Here is a 12,468-nt window from a genome sequence, read left to right on the forward strand (position 1 = left end):
GGAACTGTCCTGGTGCCTGTGGGTGTGTCACGTAGCTAATCTATTACATGAATGTATCATGAGGATCAAAGTCCACTGGAAGTCGAATCTTCCGCCATCTTGGGCCTAAACCGTTCTAACCAGTTTTTGTTGTATCCTCAACAGCTCTGTCATTCTTCTAAAGGTTGTGCCCTGCCCTCTTTGCTCCTGTCTCTGAAGGGAGGAGGGAAAGGGACCCAGAGGCAGATTGTTGGAGGGGACATTGATGGAGATATTGAAATTACCCAGATGACAGCAGCAGTAGTGTTGGGAAGAGCGACAGTGTGCAGTGGAATGTGGGGAGCGGCCGGGAGAGCGGACAGCACTTTGTCCACTCAGGCCCAGTGCTCCTAAGTGTGCAAGAAAACAGCCTTCCCCCTGAGAGGCTGCAGGGGCCGCCTCGGCCTCAGGGCCCCTTGCTCAGCCCTTCCCTGCACATCAGGCTCCCCTGGGAGCTGTAACGACCAGGAAAAACTACCAGCGCTCAGGCCCACCCTCGACTAATCAGAATCCAGCAATCGGACTCGTTAATCAGGATCGCTGGGTGTGGTGTCCAGGTGGCAGTAGAGCGTCAGAGCTCCCCAGGTGATTCTAATGGGTAGCCAGGGTGGAGAGCTGCTGAGTCACAGCAAGAAGGTGAAGAGAACATCCAGAGATGCGTAGCAGTAATGGGGGATTGTGCTGATAACGGCCCAGTGGTAGGGTGCAGGCAGTTGTGGGCGGTGGCGCAGAGGCCTGAGTCAGAGCAGGGGACAGACCTGGCCCTCCCGGGATGAAGGCCAGATGAAGGATGACCCTGGAGTCCTGGACATCTTGCAGCGGCGGAGCTAAACTGGGCCCTGGGACCGAGGACCTGGCCTGCTGGTCCCTTTAGCCAAATGTGGGGACGAGGCTATGAGTGGGCAGGGGCAGGGGGGGCAGCTTACCAGGAGCCCCGGAACCCTGTGGGTTCCCAACTCAGCAGGATGAGGAAGTGTTAAGGCTGGGGGCGACATCTCTGGTGGACAGTAGGGAAGAAACAGGGAGGAATACACACACACGTTGATATGCATGTGTGTGACGTGTGTGACGTGTGTGTGTGTGCGTGCATATATCTATATTGCTGGTATACACATAAAATATCACTGGAAGGGTAGGCAAGAGACTGGTACTGTGGTTACATCTAGGGAAGAGGAACTGAGTATCTGGAATACAGGAGTGAGAAAAGGGAGACCCTTTTATGCCTTTTGAGTTTTAAACCAGTAACCGCATCACCTATAATCAGTAAGATGGAAGCCACACCAGTTTTTCGGGGGCGGGACTTGGCACAACCTGAGCCACGCGGGAGATGCGGGCATCTGCTTTGCGGCCTCTGGGGTCTGGACGAGCGAGTGGTCCTCCCCGGTGAGGACAGGCCGCAGGGTCAGGGGTGTGCGTTCACCCTCAGAGAGGAGAAGTGGGGTCCCTGCAAAGGCCCAGGTGTAGCGGTTAGTGGAGGAACTTCGTGACCCCCGCAACTAGCGTAAGACTTCTGAGCAGGGTGGTGAGGGCAGCCCAGCCTTGTTCCCAGAGGTGGGCTCTGGAGCCAGACAGTCTGGCTCAGATCCCAGCTCATCCCTCAGTCGTGGGAGGGCAAGTTCCTTGGCCTCTCGGGGCCTCAGTTTCCTCAGCTGCAAGATGGGGTGAACCACAGCAACTCCCTCACCGCATTGTCAAGAGAGCATATAGGACTGTCTCGAGGTGCAGGGAGTGCATGGTGAGCATTAGCTATTTTTTCTTCTCCGTCGTGAAGGTGACACTGTTCTTGGGCAGTAGGAACCAGGTGCCCCAGTGCCATCTGGTGTCTGCGGGCCCGTCTGTGCTGAGAAGCAAGGGCGGCGTGTGCTCCTGTCATGCACCAGCCCGGGCTAGGGCTCAGCAGCTGCTTGCCGATTCAAAAAGCATCTTCATGCTGCTGAGTCAAATGCCGTGGAACACCTTGCTCCCCGCCTGAGGAAGTGACTCAGCCGTGTGCCAAGGAAATGGCAGCAAGCCATTGCTCTGTTTCAGGGCGGGCACCCTGAGGCAGGTTTGGGCCTTGTTTTCAGTGGGGAAAGCCCGTTTCCCACCTCTCTTCTTGCAGTCACATCCTGATGTCCAGAAAGGACACTGGGCTTCCTGAGGTCTGGTCTGGGGTTCCTCCTCTGTTGACACTATGATCAGGACCTTGTTGAGATCAGGCATTATCATCCATGAAATCCTCAAAGAGCCCCTTTAAATTCAAGGAACACAGGCATTCAGTCCTGAAGGTGCCTGGCTCTCTTTACCCCCAGATGTGCACTGGGCTTCTGGTCCTCTCCACCGGCAAGAGTGCCCCTCCACACTGCAGGCTGGAAGGGGGGATGCCCAGGGACCACTCACACAAAGGCCAAGCTTTGGCCCTCTCAGCTGCTTTCCTGGGGGCTTATTAATGTCAGATTTGGATCCATCAGCTTACTTCAAAGTAATCTAGAGGTGGGCGGGGGGAAGGGTGGGGATATAGAGGAAGCAAGATTAGCCATGTGTTGATAATTGTTGAAGCTGGGGGATGGGTACATGGGGGCTCATAACACTATCCTCTCCACTTTTGTACATTTTGTAATCAATGTTCTACAATTCTTAAAAATGGAAAAATAACAGCAATTAAATACCATCTTAACATACAAACAAAAAACAGTTTTTGTTTCCGTCCAAAATCATTGCATGTAAGACAATCCTACCCTGTCCTCTGAGAAATCCCGCATGTTACAGGGTCAGCTCTGATGGCACAGTTTGGGATTATGGTGTCCTCCCTGAAGTGACCGCCTCCATTTATGAAATTGGCCCTGATGGTGCCTGGGCCTAGGAATTTATCCACATCGTAGTTTTAGGCTCAGGAAGTGGTGAAAACCCTAATGATGCCATGTGTTTGAGTCTCATAAACGGCCCAGACCTTTCTGTAAAAACTTTGGTGATGACTGACATAGATCAAAAAGGAAATAATTACTTCAAAATGAGAGAGAGAGAGAGAAGAGAAGGAAAGGAGATGGAAAGGAAGCCAGCATTAAAATAGCCTTGTTTTAGAAAGTAGAAGTTTAAAGTCCTAAGGATCTTCCTGTCTGAGAAGACTGCATCTTAGCACAAAAAGGCTTATACAACTTCATAGCCCCTGGTCTGGTCCTTCCTGCTCAGCTCACCTCGAGGACACAGGTCAGCCTTTGTCTGTCTCTCTCTTGCCCCCCACTCTTTCCTCCTCTCCTGTGTGCCAGGCACTGCTCACACAAAGATGAACAGGAGATGGGCTCCACCCCTAACAAGCACCAAGTGTGGAAAGGAACACAGACACAGAAACCTGAAATGCGGGTATTGACAAGAGCTGTGAGAGTCCAGGGACCATGAGTAGCTCTGCCAGAGGCAGTCGGGAAAAGCTTCAAAGAGCGGGTGATATTTGTGCTGGGTTTTGAGAAATAAATAGGAGTTCACCAGAAAGTGAGGAGGTGGAAGGGAATTCCAGGCAGAAGGAGCAGCCTGGGCAAAGGCCAGAAGTGTAAGACCATGGTGCTTTTGAAGAGTGGTTAGGATGTTCGGAACACAGAATGGAAAAAGATTTTCCGGCAGGCAGTGGGGAACCATTAAAGATGTTTCAACATGCAAACGACATTGCCAGAGCTATGTCTGTCTCAACCGGCCCTCTCTTACAAAATCTCGTGCTTCCTCCTAGTTGGAACTCTCCAAACTACCCAGAGCCCTCCCACTAGGTGCAGGTTTCTAGCCTGAGGTTCCAGCGGATTGGTAGGACTGTCATGACTGACATCCGTGAACTTCAGTGAATACCAGCACGCCTTCCAGACATAAGTAATCCACCCATTTCTGGAACCTTCTGAGAGGATCATTTCAAAAAACCCACCCAGGAGAAGGGAGGTACAGAAGTCCTTTCCCAGTGGAACTATGATTATTTTGTTCTCCCTTTTAAAATAATCTCCAGATTTCTATTAGGAGCATGTATAGGCGCCTATTTCTTTATGCACAATGCCAAAATCCAAATAGCCCTGAAAAACAAAAAAAAATTTTTTTCTTTCTCCCAGAACTCATTTGGCGGCAAAATGACCTGAACAGATGTGAGACTATTTATAGTCTTTATCGATTCACTTGGTGTGAATATTCATATTCTGCTGCAGAAATACTAATGTGTCTGATTACAGGGTGCTGCCCCAGACCCCATGGGGGGTGTTATGTAATTATGTGGCATATGCACCGTATTACCTTTCTAAAATAAAATTGGAAACAAAGCCTGGTTTCCAAAACCAGTCTGGTCCCAAGGCTTGTAGATGAGGAGATGCAGGCCTGTACCACTTTTGTAAAGAAGATGACACTGCAAGAGCAGCGGGCCCTCAACAGTGTGGGATGACCCTGCGCCATTTCTCTGGCCATCTTTCTCTCCCGTGTTCCATGGTGAACATTTTAAACCCCTTCCACTGTCTGAACCTTCTGACCTCTCCTCCCAGTGCACCTTACCCCCAACAGATGATTTTGCCTCCTGCTTTATGGGGAAAACAGAAGCCACCAAGACGAAAACTCCCTTAGATGGCAGAGACAGAAACAGAATATGTATACAACCCTGCCCACAGCTGCCCTATCCTGTCCTCCTTCTCTTGTCCCCCAGGTGAGCAGCTCAAGGGTCCCCTATGGAAGACAGCTCCTCTTCCCTTCTCTAGGTCTCCTGTCCTCCATCAGCTTTAGGTATCGTCAAGTCACTGCATTAAAAACAAAAACGAGACAACAAATCAAAAAGCAACCCTCCACTGATTTCGTAGCCTTCCCCCGATACTGCCCTGTCTTTCATTCCAAGCCTAGCTTCTCCAGAGTGTCCACCATTTCTTCCCCTCTGCTTCTCACCTCTCCTCATTCCTCTCTGTCTTCTGGCCCCATTGCTCCCTGTACAGCTCCGACTAAGCTCACCCATGACCTCGTGGCTGTAGCATCTTTCACTCCGTAGCAGGGGTCCCCGCTCCTCCCCGGTGGGCTTTCTTCCCATGGCCTCCGTGATCCAGCCCTCTCCTGCTTTTCCTCCGGCCTCCACTGCTGCTTCTCCTCTCCCTCCCTGTAAGATCCTCTTCCCTGCTTTAAACTTGCAGATGTTGACTTGGCCCCAGCCTCTTGCCTCTTCTCACTCTATCCACAGCCTCAGGGCAATCACTGCCTGTACACCTGCTACGCACACATTATACCTCCAGCTCAGCGCTCTCCTCGAAATTCCAAACTCATTTGTCTAACTACCGGCTTGACATCTCCTTGTAGATATATTAAGGACGCATTAAACTCAGCATTTCTAGAAGGGATGCTTTGATCTTCCCTGTTCTAACCCCATCGACACCGGCCCCTCTTCCGCTGTTTCCACATCCACCCACTCAGGTCTGCAGGCCAGAGCTGTGGCCGTCACCCTGGCATCTCCCCTTCCAGCACCCCCCATCTCCAGTCCGTCACTAAGGTAGACTTGTTTTTTCCTACTATACCCTCTCCGTCTTCACCACCCTGACCCTAGGCAACGCCACTGTGACCTCCCACTTGAATCCCAGGATGTGCTTCCTCGCAGATCTGCTGCATCCACTGGTTTCTTTTAGAAATGCCCATCCGATTGTTTCCCTCCTCCTTCACACCCCTTAGTGCTTTCCCTGGTTAAGTGCTTTTTTAGGATCAAGACAAGGATCCTTATGGGCCTTTGCTGTGACTCCTCTGACTCTCCCAGCCTTGCCTGTGCCACTCCTGCCTTGTCCTCACCGCTTCCCTACACACATAGCTCCCCGTGTGGGGAGGGTGTCCTCCTCCATCCCCCCTCAGGGCCTCTGCACACACTGTTCCCTCTGCCTGAATGCTCTTCCCTTCCTTTAGCAAGGGCAGCTCAAAGATCCCTTCCTCTGGAAGCCTTTCCTGACCTCCTGACTCACTCATATCCCCCTATCACAGGCTCTCCCAGCATTAGGTACCTGGCTTTCCCAGCCCTTGTCACTTTTGCAACTTAGCATCTATTCATGGGGTCATTTGACCAATGTCCATCTCTCCAACTAGAATGCCAGCTCCACGAGAGCTGGGACCCTGCCTGCTATTGCTCCCCGTGGCTCCCCACCACCCAGTACCGGGCCTGGCCCACAGTAGGTGCTCAGGGTTTGATGGATGAGTGGCTGCATGTCGTATCCACAGGGAGCCCACACATGTTACAGATGTTGAGTATACAGCCAGGGCGAGGGGGTGGGAGGGTGTCACCTCCTCATGAATGACAAGGGGCTCTTGGCTCCTTAAGGTCTGGGCTCGGGGCTTTCTTGGTGGGCCAAAGATGGCTTTACCTATTTTGTGTGGACTGAGGGACTGTAATCTCCCCTGGAATGCGCATACTAGCGACCAGGCAGTCCTCCTGGTCCCCCATTTGTGTACAGGACCTACAGCCCAAGGGCTCTACTACCATCTCCCTCCTCCTCCTCCCCTAGCCCACCACTCTGCCAGCCTCCAAGCTTGCCAATGCCTTCTCAGCTGGGCAGTGACTCCTGGTGCTCAGACACGCCTGGGAAGCTGCTGAGATGGTGGGCCTCTGTCCTGGATGTTAGGACTGAAATATTAGAGCTGGATGGACCCTAAGCCCATCACTTTACTGTACACACAAGGAACAGACTCTCTTATAGGCACGCAGCAAGGGGCAACCGGGCCAGGACCACGTGGGGCTTGTGCCCACAGGGGGAGTAGATTCTCTAGTTCGCTCCTTGCCTCCCTCATCTGTTTGGAGTGAAGTCGCTTGGGTCCACCTCAGCAGCAAAGGTCCAAAGGGAAAGTGGTCTCAGGAGTATAGCGGCAGACCAGCTGAGTCAGGAGATGGTACTAGGAGGGCGCCATGGCCTGATGTCAGACGATCTGTGTTTTAGTAACTCCTCTGCCCCAGCTGGCTGGCTCTGGTACTTTGAGTGAGTTATTTCACCTTTGGGTCTTAGTTTACTCTTTCTAAATGTGAATAACAATTCCTTCCCCCACCAAAAAAAATACAAATAAAAAACCCCAAAAAAAACCCCAAAACCCACCTCTGTCCTGATCAGGTCAGAGGCATTTTGTCAGGATTAAATGCTCCAGGATTAAATGCGCCAGGCATTACTTGAGACTGTACATTTGGTCCTCACAATCATTTTCAGAGGGAGACTCTATTATTATTCCCATTTTTCAGATGAGAAAACAGAGGCTCATAAAACAGGCACTATCACTTGCCTAAGCCTTCTCAGCTGTTTAAAGAGGAAGTCAGACTTAGACCTGGGTCTTTCTGACTCTAAAACCCTATGCTGGGCCCAAGCCCTAGTCCCTGCATTGAGGAAAAAACAGTAAAAGGAAAACAGACATGAAAAGCGTTTAGAAATTGCCCCAAGCCATCTAGATACTGTGGAGGTCCTGGCCCCTGTTGGGTCTGAGGGCAGATGGACAGGTCAGGTAGGGGCTCCCCTCTCCAGGAAGTGTCTGGGTTCTGTGCTTCAAGCTGGGTGGGTTGGGGGTGATTCTTCTGTGATCTGTATGGGCCTGTAGATGTATATGAATGAACGTAGGGTTTTTTTCTTTTTTGGAAAAGGGAGTTTGGGTGGGCAGGAGGGAGAGGTTGGTATCTTTTTTCATGGTTTGAGGTGGAGGAGGGAGACGTTTGTGTTCTTAGTTGTCTTGTACAGTTGTGCAGGCTGTATACTGCACGACTCCAGGAGGCACCATTCACACTATAGTCTAAGTGAATGTCACTCCCTAGAGTTCGCCTTACACATCATTCCTGATGGCCTTGAAGATGTTCCTTGGTATGATAGCTCCGTGGTAAGCAACGATAGCAGTTAAAATTAACCGAGAACTTACTATGTAAGCATGTAGCGTTTATTTTATCTTACCTGGCCTCACAACAATCATCTGAAGCTGATACTCTTTTTTTAAATTGAAGTATAGTTGATGTACGATAGTATATGTTACAGGTGTACAATACAGTGATTCACAATTTTTAAAGGTTATACTCCATTTATAGTTATTATAAAATATTGGCTATATTCCCTGTGATGTACAATATATCCCTGTAGCTTATTTTATAAACAATAGTTTGTACCTCGTAATCCCCTCCCCCATTTGCCCCTCCCCCTTCCCTCTCCCCACTGATTACCTCTAGTTTGTTCTCCATATATCTGTGAGTGTGTTTCTTTTTTGTTATATTCACTAGTTTGTTGTATTTTTTAGATTCCTGATACTCTTGCTATCTGTGTTTTACCCATAGGAGACCTGAGGCTCAGGGAGGTTAGGGGAATTGCCCAGGCCACACGTAGCTCTTTACCACTGTGCCACGCTGCCTCTGGACTCCGTGAGGCTGAGGAAGGGGGCTGTGGTGGGAATTCCACTGCACGTGAATAAAGCCGTTATCTTTTTTCTTTTTTTTGGCTGCGCCGCCTGCTTGTAGGATCCTTAGTTTCCCGGCCCGGGTTCGCACCTGGGCCACGGCAGTGAAAAATGCCGAGTCCTAACCACTGGACCGCCAGGGAATTCCCTAAGCCATGATCTGTGTGTCTCTTTTCTTCCCCTGCCATGGTCGCCCCTCCCCCACCACAGCTGGACAAGATGCTGGACCCCCAGGTGTGGCGGGAGGCAGCCACACAGGTCTTCTTTGCCCTGGGGCTGGGCTTTGGGGGTGTCATCGCCTTCTCCAGCTACAACAAACAGGACAACAACTGCCACTTCGACGCCGCCCTGGTGTCCTTCATCAACTTCTTCACCTCGGTGCTGGCCACCCTCGTGGTGTTCGCTGTGCTGGGTTTCAAGGCCAACATCATGAACGAGAAGTGTGTGGTCGAGTAGGTGGCCCCTTTCTCCTCCTGTCCTTTTTTTCTCGCTGTCCACCTTCCCCTGGGAGAGTCCCCCTCCACCCGCGCTGGGCGATGGAGGTAAGAGGAGCTCTCTGTCCCCAGCCCTGGACCACAGGGACAGCTTCAGAGATGTCTCCGTCGACACCCATGGCATCCTGCCTGGGTGTCTAGGAGGTGCCCCCAGGATGGTGCCCAGTCCTGCCTTTTTACCTGCACTTTTTTTTTTTTTTTTTTTTACCTTTTCTCTCGACTTTTTTGTTTTAAACCTTTTGACGTTACCCTCCCCTTTTGTGCTGCAGGAATGCCGAGAAGATCCTGGGGTACCTCAACACCGACGTCCTGAGCCGGGCCCTCATCCCTCCTCACGTCAACTTCTCTCACCTGACCACTAAGGACTACGCGGAGATGTACAAGGTCATCAAGACCGTGAAGGAGGACCATTTCTCAGCCCTGGGCCTCGATCCCTGCCTTCTGGAGGATGAGCTGGACAAGGTATGGGGCAGGCTGTCCTTCCAGGATGGGCAGAAAGGCAGGTGTGGGGGTGCAAGACCCAGAGACAGGCCATGGGTGGCTGGAGCTTGGGTGCAGAAAGCCTCCAGGGACTCATTTTTTTACTTGATAAGTGAGGACCTACTATGTGCCCAGAGAAGGACAGAGGGAAGGCCAAAACCCCTGCCCTGAGGTAGGCTGAGTCTCTCTGAGAAGACGAGGCAGACGCACAAGTCCCAGAAATCACAGGGAATGGGGACGGCTTTCTCGTGTCTCGAATGGGTTTCCTGCGCACCCGTCTCTGCCATGTGTAATGCGTTTGGAACAGTGCCTTGGACACAGCACGCAGAAAATAAGTGTTTACATTAGCGTCTGCCCTTTGCTGTCTATCCCCTGGGCCCTCGTGACAGAGCCGTGAGCTGAGTATTAATGCTGTCTCCTGTTTTACAGGCGAGCAGCCTGTAGCCTGCTTGAGGTCTCACGGCTAAGAAGTAGGGGAGCCAGGGTTCAAATCTTGATGCTTCTGCGCCTCCCCCGGCTGCCCCACTCCCACTGCCACAATGACCCTTAGCCCCTGGGGAGGGCAGGGCAATGCTGCCTCTCATTAACGTGCAGGCCCAAGTCTGGACACCTTGCTTCTATCCCCGTTTGCACAGCTGGAAACTTTCAAAGTGACTGTTCTGTTAGGAGGGGTAACAGGAGAGAGACATACCCATGGGGTCCTGGGATCCAGCTGGTGCCAGGGCTCACATGGGGCCGAGCCAGCTCCTGTCAGTCAGCCTCGACCAACCCTCCCCTTCTCCATGGAACCAGGGAAGCTGACGCTTTCCCTGCACTCGTGAAAAAGTCAGCTGCATTCTACTGGCACCAGCCTAATGCTGAGGGACTGTGTCGCCTGTGAGCTCTTCCCATGTGATCAAGAGTGAAAGGGCCATGTCTGGGCACCCCTGCCCTGGTTTCTTCCCCAGGTAACTGGCAGCATAAAGGACGGCGCCCTTCCTTGAGACCCTGCCCCATTCTCACAGGCGTGGCCTGGTCCTCTGAATAGAAGTAGGATGGTAGCAGGCTTTTTTAAAAAAATATTTATTTATTTATTTGGCTGTGCGGGGTCTTAGTTGTGGCATGCGGGATCTTCATTGCCACGTGTGGGATCTTCGTTGCTGCGTGCGGGATCTCTAGTTGCGGCATGCGGGATCTAGTTCCCTGACCAGGGATAGAACCCCGGCCCCCTGCATTGGGAGCACGGAGTCTTAACTGCTGGACCACCAGGGAAGCCCCCGTAGCAGTTTTTTTTTTTACATAATACAATCTCGATAACATCTAAATGACAAGAACTACACTCTCACAGTTTGGGGAGGTGTTCCCTCGCAGTCCGCAGACACTACAGGATAGCACAGAAGTGATGTCAGCGGACAGTGTGTGGTCAGTTCCCTGTGAGCAGGGACCTGGGCATTAAAGCAGTGGTTCTCTACCTTGGCTGCCCATCAGAGTCACCTGGGGGCTTTATAAAACCCTGATACCCAGCTTTACCCCCAGGCCAAACAAATCATTGTCCTTGGGGGAGAGACCCAGGCATCAGTGTTTTTTAAAGGCTCCAACGTGAGTCCATTGGGTAGCCGAGGCTGAGACCACTTCGGTAAAGTCTGGCATTCAGAGCTGGGGGCGGCTGCATTGCTTAGAGGAGGAGAGTCTTGAGCTGGGTGTGTTTCTAAAAGTGAGCATCTTCATCTGAATCACCTGGGGTCCTTGGACAACTCGTAGATTCCAGGCCCCACAGGTGAAGTCCTGAATTAATGTTTTACTCCCTGGGGGGTATTCTGATGCCCACTCAAATTTGAGACCCACTGGCCGAAAACAAGAGGATTTAGGGGGGCGGGGATCTCTGTGAAGGAGGGAACAGCTATATTCCTAAAGCTCTGAGGGCGGAGATAAGGAAGCAGGGGGCTCCCAGGTGGGCGTGGACCCTCACTCAGCCCCGGCCTCCGCACCCACCCTCAGTCCGTGCAGGGCACAGGCCTGGCCTTCATCGCCTTCACAGAGGCCATGACGCACTTCCCCGCCTCCCCGTTCTGGTCCGTCATGTTCTTCCTGATGCTCATCAACCTGGGCCTGGGCAGTATGATCGGGACCATGGCGGGCATCACCACGCCCATCATCGACACCTTCAAGGTGCCCAAGGAGATGTTCACAGGTAACTCCTCCCGGCAGCCCCCACTGGCCCTGTGGGCTGTCCAGGGGGACAGTGAACAGGTGGTGGCTCTGACGGTAGAAGGATTGGCTTCCCACTGGGTTATTCATGACTCCATACTTAGAAAGCTCCACCCCCCCCCCCGCCCCCCCACCCAACCCGGCACACAGCTGGAGCCTGGCTCTGCCACCCAGAGAAGAGCACTTCAGAGCCGGAAGGGAGAAGGCTGTTTGGGAATCTGTGCCAAACCTGGGCTGGGAGATAGGCCTCTTTCTTGGTTCGTTTGCCCTTCTCCCCAAGGGCCTGCTGAGGTGTCTTAGCAGGGGCGGCCTCCTCCGTGCAGGCCCTGCACCCTGTTCCATCCCTGTCACTCCCAGCCCCAGGGTGCTCCCTGCCTAGTAGAGTAGGAGCTCAGGACCTCAGCATCTGGACCCCCTCCCCACCTCCATGCAGGGCTGGGCCTACCGGAGGGTGGGCTGCAGGCCTGCTGTGAGGAGGGGTGAGATGGGAGGGACCTGGGTGCCCCCAAGACCCCTGGGGCACCACCCACCCTGCACCTTTGCCCCCATACCGGCCTCCCGGCTCTCTGTAGTGGGCTGCTGTGTCTTTGCCTTCTTCGTGGGGCTGTTGTTCGTCCAGCGCTCCGGAAACTACTTTGTCACCATGTTTGATGACTACTCGGCCACTCTGCCGCTCACCGTCATCGTCATCCTTGAGAACGTCGCTGTGGCCTGGATCTATGGAACCAAGAAGTAAGGGGGACGTGGGGGAGAGCTGGGGACAGGAGGAGGGGTCTGTCCCATCATGACTCCCTGGAGAGTGCTGTGTTCCCAGGGCTGCTCATGAGTGGGGCAGGAGATCACAGAGTCACAGTGTCAGCCAGAAAGTGCCCTTACAGATCACTTAGGGAAACTGAGTCTCAGAGAGAGGACACAACTGTCC

The 12,468-nt window shown here is 52.6% G+C and overlaps 1 protein-coding gene across 3 annotated transcripts in view; it reads left to right on the forward strand.

Annotated features, from left to right (window-relative positions):
* Nucleotides 1-12,468, forward strand: part of SLC6A17 (solute carrier family 6 member 17) — a 50,695-nt gene that overhangs the window by 32,237 nt on the left and 5,990 nt on the right. For all 3 annotated transcript variants that reach the window (XM_036825993.1, XM_036825984.1, XM_036826001.1), the window contains 4 exons: nucleotides 8,596-8,837; nucleotides 9,149-9,341; nucleotides 11,337-11,529; nucleotides 12,119-12,278. In XM_036825993.1, the coding sequence (XP_036681888.1) occupies nucleotides 8,596-8,837; nucleotides 9,149-9,341; nucleotides 11,337-11,529; nucleotides 12,119-12,278 (788 nt within the window). The remainder of the gene's footprint in view (nucleotides 1-8,595; nucleotides 8,838-9,148; nucleotides 9,342-11,336; nucleotides 11,530-12,118; nucleotides 12,279-12,468) is intronic.

Source organism: Balaenoptera musculus, chromosome 1 (assembly GCF_009873245.2).
Source record: "Balaenoptera musculus isolate JJ_BM4_2016_0621 chromosome 1, mBalMus1.pri.v3, whole genome shotgun sequence".
Taxonomy (NCBI): domain Eukaryota; kingdom Metazoa; phylum Chordata; class Mammalia; order Artiodactyla; family Balaenopteridae; genus Balaenoptera; species Balaenoptera musculus.